The 27065-nt window shown below is 45.6% G+C and overlaps 1 protein-coding gene across 3 annotated transcripts in view; it reads right to left on the reverse strand.

The window, feature by feature from the left end:
* Positions 1–27065, reverse strand: part of LOC136506816 (probable Ufm1-specific protease) — a 45902-nt gene that overhangs the window by 2706 nt on the left and 16131 nt on the right. For all 3 annotated transcript variants that reach the window (XM_066501721.1, XM_066501723.1, XM_066501722.1), the window contains exons 6-11: positions 19914–20004; positions 19664–19786; positions 19374–19421; positions 19199–19275; positions 17884–17972; positions 17181–17292 (exon numbers count right to left, since the gene is read on the reverse strand). In XM_066501721.1, the coding sequence (XP_066357818.1) occupies positions 17181–17292; positions 17884–17972; positions 19199–19275; positions 19374–19421; positions 19664–19786; positions 19914–20004 (540 nt within the window). The remainder of the gene's footprint in view (positions 1–17180; positions 17293–17883; positions 17973–19198; positions 19276–19373; positions 19422–19663; positions 19787–19913; positions 20005–27065) is intronic.

Raw genomic sequence — 27065 nt, forward strand, 5'->3', positions numbered from 1 at the left:
GCCGATTGTGCCTGTCCCTCCCACCATCAATCAGCACGCCATGCAAACCAGGGGCAAGTCTGGCATCAGCCAGCCACGACAGCAAGACGGGCAGGCTTACTGCAATCTGGCAGCGGCTTCCAAAGATATTAGCTTGCTTCCAAAAACATATCGTGGTGCTCTTTCTGATCCGAATTGGAAGCGTGCCATGGAGGAGGAATATGGTGCCCTCATTGCTAATCAAACATGGGACCTTGTGCCACCGCCTCCACATGCTAATATTGTTTCCGGCAAATGGCTATACCGTCACAAACTAAATGCTGATGGGTCTTTGGCAAGATACAAGGCTCGTTGGGTTGTGCGCGGCTTCTCTCAACAACACGGCCTTGATTATGATGAAACCTTCAGTCCAGTGGTCAAGCCTGCAACAATTCGCACGGTATTATCACTTGCTGTCTCCAGTGATTGGCCTATTCATCAACTGAATGTCAAAAATGCATTCTTACATGGTACTCTCAACGAGACTGTTTATTGCCAACAACCACCTGGGTTTGTTGAGCCTTCTCGTCCTAATTATGTGTGCAAGCTCAACAAGGCTCTATACGGTCTTAAACAGGCCCCGCGGGCTTGGTATAGTCGCTTCCAGACGTTCATTACTTCTATTGGTTTTCAGGCAATGTGATACTTCACTTTTCATATATACTCATGGTACGGATATGGCATATCTTCTACTGTATGTGGATGACATCATTTTGACAGCTTCATCCCATCATCTTCTTCAACATATTATTGGCTCCCTTCAGCAGGAATTTGCCATGACTGATCTTGGCAATCTTCACTATTTCTTGGGAGTTTCTGCTGAACGGTCACCCACAGGTCTTTTTCTATCTCAAGCTAAATATGCTGCTGAAATCCTGGTCAAGGCAAACATGTCATCATGCAACCCTTGCCAAACTCCACTTGAGGTTCATTCAAAGCTGTCCTCCCAAGATGGACCACCAGTTGCTGACCCTACATTATACCGCAGTCTTGCTGGTGCCTTACAATACTTGACTCTCACACGGCCGGACATTGCTCATGCCGTTCAACAAGTTTGCCTGTATATGCATGATCCCAGGGAGTCGCACTTTGCTCTCATCAAACGCATTTTGCGATACATCAAAGGCACTAAGGCCTACGGCCTTGCTCTTTCTCGCAGCCGATCTCATGAGCTAGTGGTTTACTCAGATGCCGATTGGGCTGGCTGCCTAGACACACGTCGCTCCACTTCTGGCTATTGTGTATTTCTTGGTGATAATCTTATATTATGGTCCTCCAAGCGCCAACACACCGTCTCGCGGTCTAGTGCTGAAGCTGAATACAGGGGTGTTGCCAATGCTGTGGCTGAGACATGTTGGATTCGTCAGCTCCTGAGTGAGCTTCATCGTCCTTTAACACGTGCTACTCTTGTCTATTGTGACAATATCAGTGCCGTGTATTTGTCCATAAATCCAGTTCATCACCAAAGGACCAAGCATGTGGAGATCGATCTCCATTTTGTTCGGGAGCGTGTGGCCCTTGGAGCTGTCCGAGTACTTCATGTTCCAACATCTCTTCAATATGCTGATATATTCACCAAGGGTTTGCCAACTGCTGTCTTCATCAATTTTCGCTCCAGTCTCAACATTCGCTCATCTCCCGATTGAGTCTGCGGGAGGGTATTAGAATACAAATAGTCTAGAATGTGATAAGTCTAGAATGTGATAAGTCTTATACGAAGAGTCATGTATCCCCTATATAAACTCATGTTCAATGAATAGAAAGTGCTCAGTCTGGCAATAATCATTCTATCACCAACGATGATGCCTAGCAGCCGGATCACCTCACTGCTGATGACCGATAGTGAGGTTGGTGTCGAGGCTGCCATCAGTGAGGGTGGGAGGGCCTCAGGACGTCCTGGTGACGATGGATCACCAGTGGGAAGAAGTGATTCGCCACCAGCACCTCACTGCTGGTCCTCGCGCGCAATGATGCCACCACCCCAGACGTCCGCACGCAGCAAGGTTACCCCCGAGCCATCTGTGGCCGCCGTGGATGTGTCTAGGCTCAGAGACATCGCCATAGACTGACACGCCATGGACGTAGAGGCGTGATATCATGGTCCTCTCATCTAGATAAAAGACGACCTTCCTCGCCAAAAAAAAGGAAAGAAGACGATGGGGCGAAGAAAGGCCGATTCTAGGCAGGGAAGGCCGATTCAGAGTAGAGATAGGCCGATCCGGGCAGAGGAGACAATGGCACGAAGGAAAGGACAGGGTGTCGAGCAGAGGTGAAGACAATGATGTGGAGTGTTAGACAGGCCTAGTGCTTATATGGTTAGGATAGATTGAGATTGATTGATTGATAGTTATCTAATAAGCAAGGATCCCCCGCTGGTTCTATTTCTATAAACCTAGGACATCCTTGCATATATATGTGTAACCTCATATCCCTGATAATCAATCAACTATCTTGTGTCTTTTTTCTCGAAAACGCAGGAGAGCTGCGCTTCATTATATTAAGAAGAAAATACGGGACAAGAACCCAAACACCCATACACACTCTAGACACACCAAACTAAAGTTTTAGATTACATTTTCGCCTGCTAAATATAAAAAGACGACCACAAAACCAACAACTAGGCCACTCTAAGGCAAAAGTGCCGGGGTAGTCAAGGAAGAGGCTTCGTGCGCCGGCTATCTCCCAAAGACACTGTTCCTCGCTGCTAATATTAAGAGCCCTTGCAATGCTAGGAGCAGCTCCGTCAAAAACACAAGAATGGCGGTGAGTCCAAAGAACCCAAGCACCTAGAACGAGAGAATTGAGACCTTTCTTTTGCTGTTCCGGAGCAGCATGCCACAATCTATTCCACCAATCATCGAACACCATATCAGTTGCCTGAGGAGCGAATTGCTGCAGCCCAACCTGACATAGCAGGGAATACCAGTATTGCCTTGCAAAGGGATAGGATACTAGAAGATGTTTAATTGTCTCTTGCTCCTGATCGCATAAAGGACAACGTTCCGGACAGGCAGACCTCGACGGGCAAGACGATCAGCCGTCCAACACCTGTCATGTTGGACTAACCATAAGAACTTGCATTTTCCGGGGGCCCAGGTCTTCCAAATAAGTTCCCAAGGTCTAAATAGAATTGATCCTTGAAAGAGATGTTCATATGGAGATTTTGCTGAGTACTGTCCTGAGGGGGATAGGCGCACGCGGATGCCGCGCGGACTGAGGCCTTGTCACACCCCAAATTTTCTGATTTTGGGTTGTGCATAGAAAACACTAAATAAAATGAATTATTTTAATATTTGAATAAAATTTACCAAGTTTAGTTTGAGCTAGCGCAAATTTAGTTATAGGAAAAATGTGAATTTTCAAAGTTTTCTAATTTTGACGAGCGTTTGGATGATGTGATGTTTGCTTGTTGCTTCTTTATGTGTTGAGAGAGAGCAAAGTCTTTAAAATACGTTAGTAGATCGATTTTCCTTCTCCGGCACGCCTTTATCTTTTTCTACAATCAAATTTTTTGTTTCTCGGCTCAAGTTTTTGTTCGGAGCTTCCTAAAATCTTTTCTTTGTAACGTAAATCACTCGTTTCAGTTTCTCGTCCATCAATCAATCTCTACAAACTTTTCAGGAATTTTTCCAGCTTTTTCTGGAACTTGTTCGTACTTGTCTGTGAACATAATTTAATTTTTAGATGCTCCAAATTATCTTATCATGGGCTCCAAATACTTTATTTGGGTTCCTCATGTTCCATAATGTCTATGGGAATTTTCCCTGAATTTTTAGGGCTTTCGGAGTATGTTTCGCGGCTTAAATAATAATTCTAGACTTTTATAGAATTATTTTATCCACGAAATTAATTAATTCCGAAAATAATAAATCTCTCATTTTCCCCAACGCTCAAAGCCCATGTGCAATAATCCTAATAAATCTTAAAGGCCCATGCATTTATTTACTAATGGGCTTGAATGATTATTTAGGTCCATTAGTGCAGGTGGATGGTGCAACGTTAATTATTACCGTATCGCTAGTTGATATAGAGGTGGGGAGTTTTTCTCCCTATATATTTGTACCAACCACATAGGCAAAGCACACCCAAACTACCATAAGATGAGCCCCTAGTTTGAAAAATCCCTCATATAGTAAATTAGATTTTTCTCATCCTTCTCTCGCCGTTGCCATCGCCGTCGCCGTTGCCGTTGCCGTCGCCACCGCGCTGCCGTCCGGCCAGCTGCAAAGCAGAAGCAAGCAAGCCGCATCAGGCAGGCCTGGAAAGCCATGTACGGCATGGGCTTTAATATTTTGCCTATAATCAATTTCATGTACTGTATGGTCGTTTTATTCAAATGATTAGCTATCGGCGTACGCATCCACTGGCCAAGCACTGCAGTCCACCGAAACCCTTTCTCCCTGCTGTCATCTTGGTCTCATCCGTCAACGCCAGAAAATACTAACGATCCATGCCTCATATATGAACAATAATCATCAACCAGCCACCGTAACCACCGTAAATGCAGATCACGTATGTGACCCGCGCAAAGATGATCGCAGTACGTACATGCTCCTCTTTGAAGTCTCTGTTTTCCATGTTAACCCAATCCATAGATCATATTGACATATGTGACCCGCTCAAAGATGATCGCAGTACGTACATGCTCCTCTTTGAAGTCTCTGTTTTCCATGTTAACCCAATCCATAGATCATCAACCAAGTTCATGCTCCTCTTCATGCCGTATGATTATGTGTTCATAATTAAATATTAATTTGATTAACCTATATGTATCTAGTTTTCTATTCTAAAAGCAATATAGGTGTTACACTACGGTATTTCATGTACAAAAATGTTAAATATGATTAATTGCTACATGAATATGTTTTCTTTATTTATAATTTGATTAGTTAGACCACGTTGTTTTCTTTATTTATAATTTGATCAGTTAAACCACGTTGCATATATTTAAAAAATAGGTGTTCTCACATGCTACTTTATTTTGTAAGGTTACGGTTTAATTTGCTTAATTCATACTACAACATTTATGAATAAAATATGATTAGGTTTAATTTGATTTCGGAACGAAATACAAATTGACTAACCTGTGTTGTCATTCATATGACTTTTCTTAATTAAAATAAACCAAACCTGTAGTTGTTTCCTCACTTTTATAATATAATTAAATCTTTCAATAGTCATTTGTTTTTAGCCGTTAGCTCCGTTTTTTGCATCTCTTGCGTTCTTGTGACCGTAACCATGAGCTCCCTCCTAGTATGTTGTTTTAAAGCTTTTGTTATGATTGGTGTATTGTTCTTAATTTACTTTGCTTGCTTGCTTGTATGTTCTTTATGCTTGGTGTTTGCCACGAGTAGAAGAGAACCGTACGTAAGCAGTGGAGGTCAGAAGTTGAGTGCACGAAGCTGCAGAAGCTGCAGAATGGAAGATAAAGTTGAAGCTTCTCTGAGCAAGTTGCTTTGGGTGTAAAACAAGTTTAAGGCAAGTATAGTATGTGATTTTTCTTGTTGTCCTATACACCTTTAATCATTTAATTCATACTGTACGTGTCTACCTTGACTACCACTAAGGATATCCTAGTCATTTATATTTGTACCTTGATTCCTATGAGGTATTGCTTTAGATAGCTTTGCTAGTGCTCAACTACAACCATGATCTTGTAACTTGACTAATAGAATATGCAATAAACATTAAAATATGACTTTTTAACAACTTGAAAATAGGGGGCTGGAGTGTTTAGCTACTTTCTATATGCCTCAGATTCCTCTCCCTAAGGAATTATCTATAAGTAATCATCCGAGACTTATAGTACAACCATGAGAACTACATGGCTCTGGTCTTAGTCTAATACCTTACTCTTTCTAGTTTATAGCAGTTTACTGAAAAGGCAAGAGGTATGGGCCTCATCCCCAGGGTGTGTACTATGCTGCGTGTATCAGTGCCACTTTTGAAGATGACTCCACAACACTTAGAAGATGAAATCCTTAGCGGCTGCTCCTTATTAGAACGACAGGGGAAAAGCTTCGTAGTGTACACTGTCTGCTCACCTTGAAAGTGTTTTGGGAGTTATAAACCCGAGCATATAGGTAACACGACTCATAGTGAAAGTGTACAACCTCTGCAAAGTGTAAAACTGGTATATCAGCCATGCTCATGGTCATGAGCGGCATTGGAACCCTTACGGAATAGATGATGAACACTGATGATACTGAATGATAAAGATGCTCATTAGTGATTACTGTTTATGCTATTCATTATTCATGTTTACTGATCATGTGTTTACATGGGCTGGTGATAAACTTGTTGCTACTCAATTGCTAAAATTGTGACAATTAAAAGCTAATCATAGTTAAACCAGTGTTAGCCTTTTGAGCCTCATGAACCCCGTGTTATATTTGCTGAGTAGGACATGTGCTCACCATTGCTATTTCCCCACACCCCCAGACTCTGGTAAAAGTTGCTCAGAAAATTGGTAAAGACAACGAAGGAGTTCTCATAAGACTATCAGAAGTGTTTGACATACGTAGCCCCCGATCAGTCGTCTCTGTGAAGAATGGAGCCTAAAGATTAGCTACCGTTCCACGGTACTCTGATGTAAGTATTAAATATGAGTATGTTTCGTTATATAATAAAGCATTGTCTTTTAATACTATTATAATTTATCGCTATATGTGTGATTTGACTTCCTGGACACACATATAGTTAGTACTTAGTTGTCTTTAAAACTAGATGTGACAGATTGTTATCAGAGCGGTGTTGACTGTAGGACGTATGAAGTTAGCACTGGTCGCCTTCTAAAAATTATTTTGCTACAAAACTACTTTCTCATCTCCTTGACTTATTGAATTGATTATTTCTCATCCTTGTCCTATTGTCTACTCTCCTTGATACCTTCCTTTGAGCTATTGTTTCTTATCTCCTTGATTTTTTTCTCTTTGGTTTACTAAAGTTTTCTGATCTCACCTTATTCAAATTTGCGATGGCCTTTCATCATAATCCACTCATTAGGATGCCCGCCATTGCTACAGAAGCACGTGTAGTTTCGATGTTGTTATGCATGCTTGTCTTGTTTGGTGTGTTGCTTGTTTGTCATCCCTATCTTTGTGATCCAAAGGAAGGCCCTGAAGACTACACCAACACGAGGATCTTCGTATGGAATATTCAGAGTTTAGCAAAACTCTTGTTAAGTGGGGTAGCATCCTCTACAAAACATCGTTGACCTTTATCTTCCTTGCTATCCTGTGCAACTCCCAAATCCACTTTATCATGCAAGTTCATTCCTTCATCTCATGAATTCCCGAATCAAGGAAAGTGTGGAGGCATAAAGATCTTTATCTTTCTCCCTAGTCTCTCCGAATCTCGAGACAAGATTCCCATTATGTGGGGTAGTTTGTCACACCCCAAATTTTCTGATTTTGGGTTGTGCATAGAAAACACTAAATAAAATGAATTATTTTAATATTTGGATAAAATTTACTAAGTTTAGTTTGAGCTAGCGTAAATTTAGTTATAGGAAAAATGTGAATTTTCAAAGTTCTCAAATTTTGACAGGCGTTTGGATTATGTGAAGTTTGCTTGTTACTTCTTTACGTGTTAAGAGTGAGCAAAGTCTTTAAAATTTACTAAGTTTAGTTTGAGCTAGCGTGATAAAAGATGTATTGATCTGGTCATCATTTTTTAGAGCGATCTGGTGATAACCAGAGTAGCAATCGAGAAAGGAAAGCAGCTCGCAACCGGCGGTTGAATCTACGACCTCGTCTATGCGAGGTAAGCCGAAGGGGTCCTTAGGGCAGTGTTTGTTGAGATCAGTATAATCAACACACATTCTCCATTCATTATTCTTTTTGCGTACAAGAACCGGGTTGGCTAACCACTCCGGATGATACACTTCTTTGATAAATCCGACTGCCAAAAGCCGTGTAACTTCTACCCTAATCACCTCCGTTTTGTCGCGAGCGAACCGTCGTAGCTTCTGCTTGATAGGTTTGGCCTTGCCGTTGACATTCAATGAGTGCTCGATCAAGTTCCGAGATACACCAGGCATGTCAGCAGGTTTCCATGCGAACACATCCACGTTGCTCCTCAAGAACCTGACGAGCGCGTCTTCCTATTTGGGATTCAGGTTGGCCCCGATAAGGGCCGTTTTGCTGGGATCACCGTCGACCAGCTGAATCACCTTGTGCTCCTTGGACTTGATGTTCTTGCGTGGAGCCTCGAGCTCCGGGATCTCCAGGTGATCGGTCGAGGTCTTCTTGGCGTCGAGCATGGTCTCAGCCATGCGAATAGAGAGGTCGTGAGCCTCTGCTATTTTAAAATTGTCGTCTTCGCAGGTATAAGCTGCGTACACGTTGCCTCGGAGGGTTAGGACTCCTTTCTCGGTAGGCATCTTGAGCACCAGATACCTGTAATGAGATATGGCCATAAACTTGGTGAGCGACGGTCGACCAAGAATAGCATGGTAGGTGCCGTCGAAGTCAGCGACCACGAAGTTGACGTAGTCGGTGCGGAAGTGGTCCGGGGTCCCAAACTGCATAGGTAGCGTGATCTGCCCGAGAGGTGTAGAGCTCTGTCCGGAGAGAACACCCCAAAACTGTGCCTCGTACGGCTTGAGGTCCGCCTGAGCTATCTTCAGGGCGGGCAGACTGTTCTTGAACAGTATATCGATGGAGCTGCCGCCGTCGATCAGTACTCTGTCGAACTGAACCTTGTTGATACAAGGATCGAGGACCAGGGGAAAACGTCCTGGCTCAGGTATTGCGGTCCATTGGTCCTTTCTGCTGAAGGAGATTTCGCGGTGAGACCACGGAGGGAGCCGGAGATCGGCGAGGAGGTTGTTGGTGTTGGCCACGTTCAAGCAAGCGCGGGCGAGCAGCTTGCGTTCTCGTTTGGTCTCGATGGACACTTTGCCTCCGATGATGGTGTGTACGCGATTGGTTGGCTTGACGTACTTGTGACGAGGGTCTGCATCGTCGTCGTCGTTATCCTCGTTGCGCTGCTCCCCTGCGTCGTTAGGCTTGTCGGACGTATCCGGAGCCCGTTGACGCGTGTAGATAGACTTGAGAACGTGGCAATTCTCCATGGTATGGTTTGACTTAGGATGGAGCTGGCAGGGCCCTTTCAATGCTTTGGCGTAGTCGTCTTCATAGTTACGACGTCCGCCACCCTTTTTAACGGTATTGACCTCGCCAGTCGTCTTCCCGAGCACGCTTGCTCCTGTAATCGTCACGGCGATTACGCCGCTGATTACGTTGGTCGCGGTGGTCGCGGGAGTCGTTGCGCTGGTTGCGGCGGTCAAAATTGTCGTTCCGACCACGATTGCCGCGGTAGTCGTCGCGGTGTGGGGGGTGGTCGGAGCGTGGAACCCTAGCTGCTTCTTCAATAATTATCTTTTTAGCATCGTCGGCGTCCGCATATTTCTTAGCGGTGGCCAAGAGCGCTGTGACCGATTCAGGTCTCTTGCGGAGGAGCTTGTCCCTTAGGGCGTCGTGGAAGTGGAGGCCAGTGATGAAAGCCTCGATTGCCTCGTTGTCGGAGATTGATGGGACCTTGATGCGCATCTCCAAGAAACGCCGAACGTACTCGCACAGTGGCTCATCTTTTCGATCTCGAATCCGTTGTAGATCGTATTTGTTGCCTGGTTGTTCACAAGTAGCAATGAAGTTGTCAATGAAGGCTTGCTTGAGCTCCTGCCAAGAGTCAAAGTAGTTCGCCGGTAAGCAGACCAGCCATTGGTGACCTGCATGGCCAACAACGACTGGGAAATAGTTAGACGTGACGTGCTCGTCAGCCATGGCTGATCTGCACGCAGTTTCGTAGAGCATGACCCATAATTCGGGGTTTTCCTTGTCGTCGTACTTCTAAAGTTTCTCGAGCTTGAAATTCTTGGGCCATATGACTTGACGAAGGTGTGGAGTAAACTGCTTCAAACCCGACGGGCCGTGGGCAGTGTCATATTCCATACGGTGATAACTTTCGTGGGATGCTCGATCGTCAGCTCTCTGGTTGATGCGAGCGCGCAGATCGCGTCCACCGAGGTAATGGCGGAGATCGTTATTGCCATCGCGGCGATCTCGATTGCCATCTGGATTAGGCCTGCGACCGTCGTTATCGTGGCGATTGTCGCGGTTGTCTCGGCGGTTATCGTCCCGGACGTCGCGGCGGTTGTCGTCCCGACGGCGGTTGTCATCCTGGCCACCATCATGGCCACCGTTTTCGCCTTGACGGTTGTCTGATGGGTCGTTGTTGCGCGAGCCACGTTGGTTGAGTGGCTGTGAGCGACTTGGGTGCTGGCGGCTGTGGCTTGACTCGACTGAGACGAATGGAGCCCGGGCTTGGTTTACAATCTCTGCGGTCTAGGCCATAGCAACCGTCAGATAAGCTTGTATTTCATCACGAACTGCTTGGGTTTCCAGTGTGTTGGGTAGCCGTTGCATTGTCGCCATGGCGACGGCTACGTTGGCGCTTGGAGTCCTGAAGACCTGTCTATCCCCCACCCTGTCGAAAGCATCGTTGAGGTCACGTGGCTGGACCCTTATGCGTCGTGCCTTCTGGTCTGCTTCGGCTTCGATTTGTCGACGATTAAACTGGTCAATATTGCGTGCTTCGTGTGCAATCCTTTCTTGTTCTGTTTCGCTAACTGCTGGCGGCTCGTCATTGCTGACGACATGGATCAAATCCCCTCGTCTTGGCGGGAAAGACGGGAATTGTGAGAACCCCGGGGCGTGGTCTGGGATATCCAGATCGTATTTGACGCCTTCATCTTCGTGATGCTGAAGCTCGGTGTGGACAGATGCATTAGATGCGATGCCAGACGAGGAGCTGGAGTCGCCCTCTTGGACTGTGTGGACGGATCCTTCTTGATAATCTTCAATCCGGATCATGTTGACGAAGTTGCGAGGCTTCGGCTGAAGTCGATGCATAAAACACAGATCTAAGCGGCGTTGTAGGTTATACGCGTAGCTGGAGGCAGCGTTTCGCAGGCCGTAGGGCTGGACCTGGTGGTTCTCCGTCGAGGCTTCGTACTCGGAGAGCTGAATACCCGTCGCGAAGGCTGGCCGGCGATGAACGGAGCGCCCTTCAGGAGTAGATATGACCACGAGATCTGTACCAAGTCGTGCAGGACGACTGGTCCGAGCTGATCGGATAGATCTGTTGTGAGGAGCGGTTACCTGCTCATTAGGTTGACTTTGAATCGTACTTACCAGAGCTAGGGTTTCAGCGAGTTTGGTGCCGACCCGATCGATGGAGTCGAGCAGGTCAGTGTTGTCGATCTGCTTCCCTTTGTAGCGGGGAAGCGGATGACGAGTTGTCAGCGTGGCTGAAGATGATGCAGGCGTGATCGGAGCCAGATGTACCGTGGTCGGAGCCGTATCCGTCGTGGTCGGAGCCGTATCCACCGTGGTCGGAGCCGTATCTGCCGTGGTCGGAGCCGTAGCCGATGCAGGTGAAGCAGTGGTCGGCGCAGACTGAATCCACGCCTCCTCCAAGGTCATGGCGATGATGTCGTCGGAGCCGGTGGTCCAGGTGATCTGGCCAACAGTGAACGTGAAGCTGTTCGGCGTAGCCATGAAGCCGGAGATGATGACCATCTTGTTTGCTTGGAGAGCAGTACGCACACCCCCTACCTGGCGCGCCACTGTTGACGAAATATGGTCGGCAGTCTACTTAGAGGTATGCCCAAGATAGTAGATTGTCGGCAGACAAATGCGCAAGCCACAAACAAGACGGTGACGCAAGACAGATACGAGGTTTTATCCAGGTTCGGCCGCCAAGAAGGCGTAATACCTACGTCCTGCGTCTGATTTGTATTGTTGTATGCCAATAAGAGATGTTTTTTAGAGGGGTCCCCTGCCTGCCTTATATAGTCCGGGGGGCAGGGTTACAGATCTGGAAACTAATCCTAGCCAGTTACAATTGCCATATGTGGTCGGATAAGGATTCCTATTCCAACCGACCAGGATCTTGCTTGATCGCCAAATCTGCCTTCGACTCCTTGCGCGGGACTCCGAACAGGTTGGCCGGGCCACGCGTCGTCTTTTGGTGGACCGGTCCCACTGATCCGGGCCAGCCTAAGCCTAGCCGTAAAGGTATAGGGGTTAATACCCCCACAGGCAAACACAGAACTCAGAACTCTAGGGGAGGAAGAGCCGAGGAGCCTATGTGGAATCCAATTTTCTCTATTTGAAATGGTATGGACCTATGTGTTTGGACCTCCTCGGATGTAATCAGAAACCAGATGGTCGGCAAGTCCACGAAATATGGTCGACAAACTACTGTGTTTGGTCAGTAGTCTACCTAGGGGTATATCCAAGGTAGTAGATTGTCGGCAGACAGATGCGCAAGCCACCAACAAGACAGTGACGCAAGACAGAGACGAGGTTTTATACAGGTTCGGCCGCCAAGAAGGCGTAATACCTACGTCCTGCGTTTGATTTGTATTGCTGTATGTCAATGCGAGATGTTTTTTAGAGGGGTCCCCTGCCCGCCTTATATAGTCCGGGGCGCAGGGTTACAGATCTGGAAACTAATCATAGCCAGTTACAATTGCCATATATGGCCGGATAAGGATTCATATTCCAACCGACCAGGATCTTGCTTGATCGCCAAATCTGCCTTGACTCCTTGCGCGGGACTCCGAACAGGTTGGCCGGGCCGAGCGTCATCTTTTGGTGGACCGGTCCCACTGATCCGGGCCGGCCCAAGCCTAGCAGTAAGGGTATAGAGGTTAATACCCCCACAGGCAAACACAGAACTCAAAACTCTAGGGAGGAAGAGACGAGGAGCCTATGTGAAATCCAATTTTCTCTGTTTGAAATGGTATGGACCTATGTGTTTGGACCTCCTCGGATGTAATCAGGAACCAGATGGTCGGCAGTCCATGAAATATGGTCGGCAAACTATTGTGTTTGGTTAGTAGTCTATCTAGGGGTATGCCTAAGGTAGTAGATTGTCGGCAGATAGATGCGCAAGCCACAAACAAGACGGTGACACAAGACAGACACGAGGTTTTATACAGGTTCGGCCGCCAAGAAGGCGTAATACCTACGTCCTGCGTTTGATTTGTATTGCTGTATGCCAATGAGAGATGTTTTTTATAAGGGTCCCCTGCCCGCCTTATATAATCCGGGAGGCGGGTTACAGATCTGAAAACTAATCCTAGCCAGTTACAATTGGCATATGTGGCCGGATAAGGATTCCTATTCCAACCGACCAGGATCTTGCTTGATCGCCAAATCTGCCTTGACTCCTTGTGCGGGACTCCGAACAGGTTGGCCGGGCCGCGCGTCGTCTTTTGGTGGACTGGTCCCACTGATCCGGGCCGGCCCAAGCCTAGCCATAAGGGTATAGGGGTTAATACCCCCACAGCTAGTCCCCGAGTACCATGTATTATCCTGCGACACGCCGTTTTAACCTTCTCCGACAAGTAAGGCTTGAGTCCTTGACGTCTCTGACCACCGTTGTCGCCGGAGAAAGTAGGTTGTCCGAAGAATGTATGGTGCTCTTAAGAAAAAAGAAAAAGATTTCCATCCTGTGAAGTGTGCCCACTTGTATTTCTGAAAAGAAATGTAAGTGAATCTTAAAGCGTACCACCCTTGATCATCAGAGGCGTAGGGGTCGAAAAACAAACATATTCACCACAAGGTGAAGTGTGCCCACTTAGTCCCCGAGCCTGGTAGTAGGTGACGTAGGCACGTGGTGCCAGGGTCTAAAAAGAATTCCCAGTTAAGTTGAGAACCCGATTGTCGTACAGGCAATACGAGATGCACCGGCAGGTGCATCATACCGATGTAGTCCCCGAGCTTGCTGGAAGGCGAAATATGAGCCTTGTAGCAAGATCTAAATAAAAGTCTCCCAACTGTATGTGAGTACAAATCACATGTAGCCGAGGAGAACGATCTCCGAGCAGTGGCCGGGACAGTCCCCGAGCACGATAGTAATCCTTACATTCAGTCAAAGCATAGGGGTCGAATAAATAAACACATTCACCGCACGGTGAATTGTGCCCACTTAGTCCCCGAGCCTGGTAGTAGGTGACGCAGGCACGTGGTGCCAGGGTCTAAAAAAGAATTTCTACTGAAGTTAAGAATCCAATTGTCATGCAGGCGATACGAGATGCACCGGCAGGTGCATCGTACCAATGTAGTCCCCGAGCTTGTTGGAAGGCGAAGTATGAGCCTTGTAGCAAGGTCTAAATAAAAGTCTCTCAACTGTATGTGAGTACAAATCACATGTAGCCGAGGAGAACGATCTCCGAGCAGTGGTCGGGACAGTCCCCGAGCACAATAGTAGTCGGAGTAGTTCCCGAACACGACAGTGGTCGGAGCAGTCCCCGAGCACGGCAGTGGTCTGGACAGTCCCCGAGCATGGCAGTGGTCTGGTACATCCTTGAGCATAAGACATGCAGCGAAAAAACGAACGCCGCTTGTATTATTATTTGGTGTATTTATTTTATCTCCTTACTCTGTCAAATCCAATCTGACACGTCTGGTCAAAAAAGCAGACGGGTATAGCGCGTCACTCTGTCTTCTTACTCCTTCTGGCAAAGAGTTGCTTGACACCTGTATGGAGGTGCGTCAGTGTGGGCCCTCTCACACTATCAACAAAGAGGCGCGTACACTGGTAACGAAGGGGTGCGTTTATTGGCGTAGATCTCGAGGTTGTGAAAACAACCGTCTGCGGCACGTGCACACGTCTCCCAAGAATCTCGGGCGGACGAAACGACGGAGCTCTTGGTTATTTATAATATAGAACTGGTAAGTTACATTTTACCGATCCCCATTGTCATTTGCCGCCGCAACCTTCTTCCTCTTGCCGAACCCTATTCCTCCGAAAATCATTACCAGTCCCCCCTCCACCGCATCCACCCCTTTAGCAAGGGCAGATTAATGGCGAAGAGAGACGCCCTGAAAGAAAGGGGGAGTCATGGCGAAGGAGTGGTGGAAGTCAAGGAGCAATGAGCAGACCATCGAAGACCACGTCGCCATGGGAGTGCTCTACAACAAGGCACTCATGGGATGGCGTACGCCGAAAGGAAGAAAGCTTCCCCGATCCACAACCAGGTGAGATTGTGGTTTTCGAGGATTTCTTCAAGCGGGGTTTTGGGGTTCCAGCTTACCCTTTCCTTCAGGGGCTCTGCTTGTATTACGAGATTGGGATTTGCAATCTGCATCCCAACTCGATTCTTCTTGTCTCCACCTTCATCCATCTTTGCGAAGCCTATGGTGGCTTCCAGCCCCATTTCAACCTTTTTCGCCATCTGTTCTGTCTGCGAAAGAAAGGGAGCGGCGGCTCGAAGATAGCCGGAGGCGTATACCTCAATCTGCGTGACGGTATGAAGGCCCAGTACTTGCACTGCCCCTGGAACACCTCACTAGACGAATGGTACAAGAAGTGGTTCTACATCCGCGAAGAGCCGAACACGATCACCCTGTGCGACGTGGGGTTGATTCCGGAGAAGAAGAACAGCTGGTCAGAGAAGCCCGAGAACTTGGAGCAGATCACAGAACTGCTTTGGATGATCCCGTGGGGAAAGCTGGACGGTCCAAGTGTGGTCGGAAACTTCATCAGCCGAAGGATCCAGCCCTGCCAGAAGAGGGTGCATCCTGGATACGAATAACAGGGGAGCGCAGATCCAACGAGGATCAGGAAAGAGGCGCTTGACAAGATCGAAGTCAAGGCCAGGATTGAGGAGCTATTCAACTTAGCTGATCCCAATTATGTCAGGTTAAGCGACATCGAGCATGCCTTCAAGCTGGCCCGACCTCCCCCAAAGGTAAATGATACTTTCTTGTACCTGCAGAGTTATGTTGTAACAAAATTTGACTATGTTGTTGCCTTTATGTTTACTAGAGCAATGGTCGTGACCGGGCAGCAGTGTACGTGTCTCCACCCCCTGGTGTGGATTGGCCGCAAGTTGCCGGCCCAACCGCCCAGACCAGTGCCAAGACCGAAGACGTCGACTGGGCGGTACTTGGGGTTGGGGAGGAGGCAACGGCCAGGGCTGCTGGCAAGCGGCCGGCGGCCAACAAACGCCGTCAGGCCATCTTCCCCCTTTCAGACGATGAAACAGAGGATGCTTGGACATCTTCCGACTCGTCCCTCGAAAGAGGAGACAAATGGAGGCGACAGAGCAGGGTGGCTCCTCTGTGCCAGCAGTGATCGCATCACCGACCACTGCAACACAGAGGACAAGCGGAGGAAGTGTCGAAGAGCAAACCCCAGCGCCAGTACCAGTCGTGGAAAAAGACCCGGTGGAACCCACCGGGCATGTGGAGCAGGCGCGGTCGAAGAGACGCTCCTTTGCCACGTCATTCCGTGCTTCCAAGCTGTAAGTATCTGGATAAATGCCCTCTATGCGATCAAGAAGATGAGACAATACAACATCTTTTAACATCATGTGTGGTGGCAAGACAAGTATGGTTCAAATTGTTCACTCCATTGAACCTAGCAGATTCAGTCCCCCAACAAAGCGAACTGAGTTTTGCTGACTGGTGGCACAAGACGATGCGCAGAGTAAGTAAGGAGCACACGAAAGGAGTGAACTCTTTAATTATTCTAGGGGCCTGGGTTATTTGGAAACATAGGAATGCATGTGTTTTTGAGGGGGCTTCTCCTTCGATTAGTATGATTTGGAGTGAGCTGAAGAACAAGCACAGCCTCTGGTGCATGGCTGGGGCGAAGAAGCTTCAAGGGCTAGGACTGGCGCTTGCAGACTAGGTCCTTTTAGCTAAGGTCGAGTCATGTTTGTTTGCTATGTGTTTAAACCATGACTCTGTGTAATCGCCTCACTCATATCTAGTCCCCGTATGAGTGAGGATCCTGTTGGGGACCCAACCTATTTTTCATCTCTATAATACAATGAAACGCAGCTCTCCTGCGTTTTCAAAAAAAAAGTAGGGAGTAAATCACAGGAGCAGATGTTTTTGAGGCAGTACATCAGTGTTGTTTGGCCAAGGGCCAGAAATTAAGATCTGCTAACCAAATTCTGGTTTGCTTGTTATGGACTATTTGTCAAACATTTGTGAGTTTTTGGCAGTAGATAATGTGACCTTCCTGTTGCTTACATGCCAAACAAGTCTTCATAGCACGTAATACATATGAGAAAAGTAAATTAACAGTCCACCAGGTTGAAAAGAATCATGAAGAAAAGAATAGTGAAAACTCACGCCCAGCAGTTTGTCGAGGACAAAGCTTAGCTCAATGGCTCCAATCCACTCACAAGATCCAATAAATGATGAATCCTTGTCACCAATTTCAACAAGAACTTGTTGAATCTCCCTGAATAGGAATGTTGGAGTTGGAACAGCAATATGAATCAAACTGACATCATATATTTCAATAACAGGCAAGAATACAAGATTCCTCTATGTTTCTACTAAAAAGCATTTGTTCAAACTATACATTATATGGTCACGTCAATATTGACAAATAAATTGCAGCGTGACAGTTTGCTGTGCCTAACATTTGTAGCATATGGGAATGGGCATGGAAACATTGCCCTTAGTCCCTTACAAAACGAAGGAACCAAATAATGGTAGAAAGGGATGTTTGATTCACATTGTTGGTAACATCATTAGGACCTTCATGCATGATGCTTTCTTGACACATATTGAAATGCAGGTATGTTCATTTTCTGAATTTTCATGGGTGCAGATTGCAAGATGGTGTCTTGTAATAAGGCTTTATATTGATTTACTTGGCACATCCTCCTCTTTATGCAACATGCAGATAGAATTGCACATTTCTGATTGTTTGATATACTAATGCCAGAAAGTCAGAATTATCAACTGACCATAATCCTAGGGTCAGTTTGCAGTCAATATGACCAAGTTATAGTTATTCAAGTCAACAAGGAAAATAGGCACAAACCTGTGAGAAGGAACATCTATTGATGAATATTGTTGCAATCTGTACCAAGAGACAATTGTTTGTAGAGACCGATATGCACATCCCCATCCCTGAAACATTGAAAGAGAACTAAGACTTGCCAACCCAAAAGAGGGAACAACAGTTTAATTTCTACAAAATAGTGAGGAAATTCATAAAAGCCCAATGCTGGGCCTAACAGGGGCAATTTCAGAAAGGAAGTTTTGAAATGCAACATTATAATTTGTAACATGATCATATCACTGAAGAAATATACACAAGAAATCATAACAGGCATATCCTCTGAATGTATTCTATGGTCAATTAATGATTTTTGTAACAAATATACAAACATCAACAGAAAACTGTATACTGCATTTTATTTATCACTATGTCGAGAGTAAATAAAATAGCAATCAGGATAAACATGAAAAGGTCTACAGTGCAATCTGTGTGTGTGTGTGTGTTTAGTAAGGGTTCTTGCCCTTTTTTCTTAATATAATGGGACGCAGCTCTCTTGCGTGTTCGAGTAAAAACTGTCTTGTTCTGAACTTTGAAGATATTGAGGAATATCAATCCGTATTAATCATATAAGTACATGAACTATGCAATTAACACCATCAAACTTTCAATTGAAATTTATTTGCATTAGCAATGTTGTAACTAGAATTTGACCCCGTGGGAGAGAATTTCAAGCTGGGGTTAAAAAAATCCCCTTGTTTGTCCCACGCCAAAGCACAGGTCTAAGGCCCGGCCCCGGTCGTGGCTGTTCTCATATGGGCTACGGTGCCACTGTTTATGGGTGGGGTAGGGGTTCAAGGGTTTTCTCGACCTGCGTGAGAAGGTCTTCTTCTTAATGCAATGCCCGGGAGCTGTCTTACCCCCTGCAGGTTGAGAATTTGAAAATGGCTTATTGTGCAAAGCTTCAAGATAAAATCTTTCTTTGTGCTGCAAGTTCATCACACTTGGGTTCAAAATTTGCAGTAACCAACACCATATATCGATGGGACTATATGGATCTATGATCATGAAGGTTAGCAAGCAATCACTATATAGGTTGAATAAAACAAACTGCAAAAGCAACCTTAATATAATTTACCACCTAAACATCTACAGGAAACAATCTAGAAGGGAAAGACATTTTTTTAATAAAATTGATCTTATGCATTCATCAAGGAAATAATGTAAGATGTAATCCCCCCCCCACACTGAGCTCTGGGGAAGGAAATTTCCAGGCAGACCTACAAATTATCATATCCATCTAAACAAACACTGAAGAAACAATTTAAAATTAGATTGGCTGTCTGCATCACATTACATTGTCATCAATACCATCGTGAAGGTAATGATAATACTCATACGAACCATCAATCAAAGACATAACACCTCCAGATACTGCAATAAACATAAAACTTTACATCACTATCTCCTTCAAGAATACATTCACCAAATTTCTTATTTTGCTTAAAGCAAGAAATAGAGATAGAACTAACCACCACTAGATGGAATTTTTCTGTGGACGTCTTGAAGCAGCGAAGAACCTGAATGTGAAAACATAACGAAAGCCTTAACTAGCACAGTATTACATATACAAAGATAAGTTATTATCTTCATGTTAGATGATGTTATTAGCTTCTCACATAGTATAATATGATATTTTGCAGTTTTTATATATATTATACTCTGAAACAAATTTGCACAAAGTTACTGCAAGATCGCACATGTAATTCAGGGGTAAAACATAGTAATGTAGTATATGTTGCAACATATGCATGATGAATACCACTTCTTGGCATGCTTTTCTTCCTCTTTCCCGTGCCACCAAAAGTCAATGCATTAGAAATTCGCAACAAAGGCCGATCTAAGGGAAGTCCTAGCCTTATATGCAGTTCTTTTCTCAGCTCACCTGTAAATAATAAGGGATATTTTTAGGTATAGAGATATAGAGACAGTATTAAGGCCCCATATTCACTCCCATGCTTCATGAAATCATGAAAGAAATATGAACTTTCCAGAAATAGAATTTTTCATACTTTGCCTCTCCTCGATCTCACCATATCTTGTATTGTATATCGCTGTTACCGGAACATGCAAACCAGAAGGAATGAAATGGAATGGACAAAGCTGCAAACAAAGTCAAGAAGCATTTGAGAAAACATTCTAATAAGAAATTAAAGCATTTAATGATCATGTTTATAATGAATGACACACTAAAAGAATCAGTGTTAATGATTAAGAGAACTTGATTTCACTTGTATGCGTTGAAAAAGAAATATGCAACCAAGAAAATACCGAACATCAATTGCTCAATTGCCCACACAGATTGAAAATAGTATGTTTTACTTCTTTTTTTATTTAGAAGTAATTAAAGTCCAATCCATAATACACCAATACACTAAGAATCACGCCAAGTCATGGGTTCGAAGAAGCCTCTCCGTAGATTTTGTGGGGGGAAGGCTTGCCTCGGTTTTTCCCTTCCCCAGACCCCCCTCATGTGGGAGCCTCCGGCACTGGGTCTGCCCCCTTTTTACTGAGAATCAAATTCAGAAGGCCTAGAATGAACATGTGTGCCAATGATTATCAAGGGTGGCGATAAGATTGAGTTCTTGACTTGTTGTACGTTGTAAATGACATGGTGACGCAATGGTCATTGGTCATAGTCACATTTAACATAAAAGAACCAGAAAAAATACATAGTTCAGAAATGAACCAAGCATGGTCAAAATTTCAGCATGTCATTGCGGTATTGTTAAGTGGAGAATGTCATTCAACAATCCCACCTTTCATAAAATTTCCTGATTAAGTCAGTTATCATATATGTAATTCTCATTGAACTTGCTGACTGGCCTATGCTGGATATGTAGCATATCTATAGCCATGATAGCATCTTGGTAAATTCTATTTTTAGTCTTTTTAGGCTTACTGTATGCACATATGCATATTTACCATGTCTTATTCTTATGTTTACACATATATTGATACGTGGATCCTATCAGGATGCTTGCCAAAGTCTGCTAGATTGGGCATCCTTGTTCACGCACACTCAATATTTATCGACCTAATTTGCATTGATTGTAGCATCTCCAGTTACCACTTCTATTTTGTTTGAGTTCTTCCTTTCCTCTATCATCACTTCAATCTTTGTGTATATGTTCCTTTTGGTTCCAGCCTCCCTCATAATTCATTATTTCTGTAGATATATCAATACATGTGATGCATTGGTGTTTCTAGATAAGAAAATAGATATCAATATGATTAAGAAAATAATAGTCTCCTTAAAACATGAATAAAATTTGCTCCCAAAATTAGTCATGCAGGGTAGTGAAAGGAGTTGACTCTTCTTAGAAAACTTGCATTAAGTTATATAATATATATTTATCCATCTCATCAAAATGCCGTGATACTATTTTTTAAAAACTAACCATATCCCTGCAATGTGACCGACAGCCTCATCACAGTATTTTTGTCATCTTTTATTTTATGCCTCATCGCTGTTTTAGTAGTTGCTCAGCTTCCTCAAACGGTGACCACATCCTATGATCCTCCCTTCCAGATGACAATGATAGCATTGGGTGTACTATATCAAACACTGACCTCAATTCCAATGATTTAGGCAGCTTCTTCCCTAGCTTGGAGCTGTGAGTCTGGCAGCGATGGCTTGTCCAGTCGAAGTTGGAAGCTCTGTTACCAATCATTGTGATCAAGAGAAGCTCAAGAGCAACTGCCACTTCCCTTAAAAAATATAGCTAAACTATGTGCTCCTGTGACCGTGACTAGGGCTCTTTGTGGGTTTCAACTCTAGCCTACCCCAACTTGCTTGGGACTGAAAGGCTATGTTGTTGTTGTTGTTGTTATGTGCTCCTGTGACACGTGTACTAATCAACGTAACTAGATCTACGTGTAATACGCTATATTCTGCCATCTCTAGAAACTGTGTCCTTGACAGTGGAACTTTATGTCAGCTATGCTAAGACTGGTATTTTTTGTACTGTTGTTTGGTATGTCACTGTCCATAAACAATTGTGCTTTTCTAAAAAAAAAATTGTGGTGTTAGCAGGCTCCCAAAAATGCCATTAAGCGCACTGAAGCTACGCAGGGGGTCACCGCGTCGCTTTGGGCCATAAGCACTCATCCTTGCTTGCTAGGACCTGCAGCCACATGAAACGACTGCAATCGTCCACTAGCAGCTAGAAGTAACACCCTATCACATCCTTGATGGAGAGCGTCAATAGGTCGATCATCGTCTCAATGGAGAGCACGATCTGCGTGCACTTGGCGGGCACCACTAGGTACTTGGCGACGACCTCATCGCCAATGACAACGCCAAGCACCGCGAGCTGGTTGACCAGCGACTGCAACCGCAGTGTGAACTCCTCCAGCCGCCTCACCGTCGCGGAATGCCAGCACCTCGTACTCCCGCCGATGCTGCTACGCCTTCGCCTTCCTTACGCAGGCCTTCTTTACGCAGTCCAAGCCGACACGCATGGCCTTGAGGGCGTCCCAAGCAAGCTTCGCGGAGTCCTTGCTTCCTAGTGACTCCACATACTCCGACGGCACGGCCTTGAGGATCGTCTCCATGGCCGCGCAGTCTTCCTCTTCTTCAATGCCGACGTTGATGACGCGCCAAAGCTTCCTCGCCTTCAGCATCACCTTCTTCAACACCGCCCACTCGTCGTAGTTGGTGCAGGTGAGGACTAGCCAATTTGCGCCGCCCACCTCACCACAATCTCCTGTCGCTGCAGTGACTAGGACTGCCACGGCGAGGAGGCGGGTGGAGTCCATGTCCCCACTACCACTCGCACCACTCAGCATCGCCAGCGATCACCGTGGCTTTGATACCACTTGTTGGGATCCGACTGACCTGCACAGGTGAGTAACACCTCAACACACACACACAACACCCTCGACTGGAGGTAGAAGGGGGTGAGCACAGATACAGCACACACACACACACAAGTGCAGCAACTGAAACTACTCTCTCCATTCTATTCCTTGGTGTATATGTTGGAAGGAACGAAGCTCACTACATTCTTGGGGGCAACAACCCAAACATGTACATGAGTTGGGCATATATGCATCTAAGCCCTTACACAAAGAGGAAATATGCTATACACCATATATATCTAACACTCCCCCTCAAACTCAGGGTGAATCACAAACACTGAGTTTGGAGAGAAAGAAACGATGTTGAACTCGCGTCTGTGCCTTGGTGAAGAAATCAGCCACCTGGAGCTCGGAGGCCACATAGCGAAGAGCAATGACATCATCCTGCACCTGAGCCCGAGTGTAATATGCATCAACTCCAATATGCTTGGTGAGCTCATGCTTCACAAGATCACGAGCTATATTGATAGCACTGGTACTGTCAGACAGAAGAGGAGTGGGCATAGAAACTGAAACACCGAAATCCTCAAGTAACCATCGAAGCCAAGTAACCTCTGCTATCGCAAGAGCTATAGCTCGCAACTCGGCCTCTGCACTCGAACGAGAGACCGCGGTCTGCTTCTTTGTCTTCCAAGCAATGAGAGAGCCACCAAGAAAAATACAATAGGCAGAAAGAGAGTGACGATCAGAGTCACTAGCCCAAGTAGCATCAGAGTAGGCTTGGAGTTGAAAAGAGCTAGAACGCGGGAAGAACAGACGACGAGTAATGGTCCCACGAAGATAACGCAAGACACGAAGAAGATGGCTATAATGGACATGGGTGGAAGAAGAAACAAATTGACTAAGAATGTGCACAGCATATGAGATATCAGGACGGGTCACAGCTAGATAGACAAGACTCCCAACAATATGACGATACCGAGTGGGATCGGTGAGAGGTTTACCATCAGTAGCACGGAGCTGAAGATTAAGCTCGATGGGAGTCTCAACAGTGCGATGATTAATGAGGCAAGAGCGAGCAAGAAGATCCTGAATGTATTTTTCTTGGGATAAGTAAATGCCATCAGAGGTGGAAGAGACCTCAATCCCAAGGAAATAACGAAGAGGACCAAGATCAGACATAAGAAACTGCTCGCTGAGGCGTGCCTTGACAAAGGCAATATACTCAGAATCATCACCGGTGATAATCATATCATCAACATAAAGAAGAAGAAGAGTGCGACCACGAGGGGATGTGTGAATAAATAAGGCAGGGTCATGATTGCTTGGGGAAAAACCAGCAGCAATGATCATAGAGGCAAAGCGCTGAAACCAAGCACGAGGAGCTTGTTTTAGACCATAAAGAGAGCGACGAAGACGGCAAACAATGCCATCAGGAACAAGATACCCAGGAGGTGGTCGCATGTAGACCTCCTCACGGAATTCACCATTAAGGAAGGCATTTTTGACATCAAGTTGAGAAATGGACCAAGCACAAACAGAGGCCACAGCAAAGAGAGTGCGAACAGTGGTCATGTGAGCCACAGGAGCAAATGTCTCATCATAATCACGACCATACTCTTGCTGAAAACCACGAGCAACAAGACAAGCCTTATAACGCTCGAGAGAGCCATCAGAGCGAGTCTTGATCTTATAAACCCACTTGCACGTGATGGGACGAGCATGAGAAGGAAGAGGGACAAGGTCCCAAGTGCCGGTGCGCTCAAGAGCAGCAATCTCCTCAGCCATGGCTAGTTGCCATTCAGGATGACAAATGGCATCATGGTATGTGGCCGGCTCAGAAAAGACAGTGCCAGCAAAACCATACCTATCAAGAGGCTTCAGCGAGCTACAATCGTGAAGATTATAATGAGAGGAGGGCTGACATAAAGAATCGTCAACCGAAGATGGCTCAGCAGGAGAGGAGACATCAGAAGGCAACTCAATAGGAGGCGAGGAATCCAGGAGCCGACGACTGTAGGTGTGAATCACGGGAGGTTTGGAATCATAAATGGACCGAGGAGCATGTGAAGACTCAGAGGGCAGCGGATGATGAGGACATCAACACCAACGATACATCCACGTCGACACGAGTACCAGTTTCTGGTCCTATTACTCGCGCCCGTGCTCGTCACATTAATCATCAAGTAAGTTCACTCTTGAGTTCCTGTCCATCATATTTAGACCATGGAGACGCGTGCACTCTTGTTTTGGTTAGGAACCAGGGAGAGGACCGAAAGGGACAAGGATTCGCGGAGGCTGAATTCGGACTCCAGGACAGCTCCAACTTGTGATGGTCACCACGGTCGCATACGGACTCAGATTGGGGCGTTCAAGTACTTCATGGAATCCTTATGAAGTCTATTTTCATATGGATCTGGAATCAAGTCCATATCTGTTTTGAGGCAGCCGCAATGACTGAATTACTACTGAGAGCTTGTCTGTCCAAAGGTGCTGCGTCACCTTAGTTTGGTCCAATGGGCCGTGTATCAAGTTGAGTCCATTAGGGACGCGTCTTAGGGTTGGAGAACGACCCCAACACCCTCCTAGTCGTCCTTCCACCTTCGTATACTCCTTAGCCGCCACCAAGAATAGTCGGGTTTTGTTTAGATCAAGTTTAGCTCTCGCTACTTGCTTGTAAGCGCGCGTGCTGGACCAGCCGCCCATCTTGTCTTCGGAACCCCACCTTAATTGAGATTGAGTTTTAAACTTTCATCTACATCTAGTAATTCAGTACTTGCTATACTTGTTCTTGCTAGTTCTTCGATTGCTTGCAGGACGAGTGCCCTAGTGGTCGGGTGATGCGCTCCACAAGATCGCGGCAGCCATTGGAGGTGGTGTATCGGTTGCTAAGGCGTAGCTTGGAAGGCTGTAGTCAGGCCGTGAACGTCGTCTCCACCCATCAATCGAGTTATCCCACACCTCTCATCGAAAGATCGGAAACAAACCCTAGCGGGTTCATATCAGTTGGTATCAGAGTAAGGTTTATCGGTGAGAGTCTTCCAATCCTTTCATTGTTCTAATTTTTTCCTATAGTCCAGAAAAGCAAAAAAAAAATAGTAGATTAGTTTTACCCGTGATCCTATAAACCCTTTGAGCCTTTGCTAGCACTGCTTAGTTAGGGCTTGTTGAGTCGTCGGCTACATCGGTTGTGTCGAGTTGCTGGTCTTAGTTTTTGTCCTTTAGAGTTTCGAGTTCTTGTCACGTTCTAGTCACAGCCGTGTGCTAACATATAAACCTTCTGTTGGCTGAATTCGAATACATCCTTGTGTTCAAGACCGAGTAGGAATCTGAGTTTGAGACCGAATACCATGTGGTGTTGAGTTCGAGTTGGAATCGGTGTTTAGTCCGAATTGACAGCGGCCTGGTTGCTGTTGTGAGACCGAATCTGAGTACATCTTTGTGCAGCAGTAGTTCTACTTATACTCCAACTCTCCACGACCTGCATATACGTTTTGGTTCGGTTTTTACTCTATAGAGAGAGAGAGTATTTTTTTTTACCGGAATACCCGTCCTTCGAAAAAAAAAGTTTGTGTGGTGTGTGACTCCTATGAAGCCTTTTTGTTTATATAATCAGTTTTAAGGATCCCCCGAAAAAAAAAAGAAGAAAAAAAAAACAGAAAAAAAGGAGGGCTATTTGTTGTGCTTCTCCATTGTTTCCGGTGGTGTGTTGTGACCTCCTTTGTGCCCAGGCTCGCGTCTCTAGCACGGTCTAGGCTAGGACCAACACAGTACCACCGTTGAACGATTATTCAGCTTGCTTCTGTGACTGACAGTGGTACTAGTACTTCCTTGCTTCAGCCCACCTATAGCTCCACATATTTCGACTACAGCTTGACAGGTGTTGTTGTTGCGGCACCGATACACTTCATTCCACGGTTGCAGACTTGTTGGCTGCCATTCCCTCCTGTTGAGCAAGGTAAGAATTGGTAAGAGCTTTTGTAACAGGCTGAGAGTGAGCGCCTTGCAGTAGCTACATCCTAATAGCTGTAGGGCTTTTATTTCTTCACATGTTTTTCTTGTTGCCCTTGTCTTTTAAACCATGTCAAGATCAGAGGATGTTGACAAGAGGCCACAATCTGCTCGCACCAAAGCATCATTCAACATTTTACAAGGCAAGTGCAGCAGCATACAGAAGGACTTGATCAAGATTTACAGGTGACCAATGACAAGATTGGGCAACTGGAGGCCACCCAACTTGCCTCCACCACCAAGCTTACAGGATTGGAGGCATCTGTTGCCCGTATGGACAGAAGCCTTGCTGCTCTTCTGAAGCGTTTTGATGACTTCCACACGAAAGACAAAGAGCAACATAATGAAGA

This window comes from Miscanthus floridulus, chromosome 15 (assembly GCF_019320115.1).
Source record: "Miscanthus floridulus cultivar M001 chromosome 15, ASM1932011v1, whole genome shotgun sequence".
NCBI lineage: Eukaryota > Viridiplantae > Streptophyta > Magnoliopsida > Poales > Poaceae > Miscanthus > Miscanthus floridulus.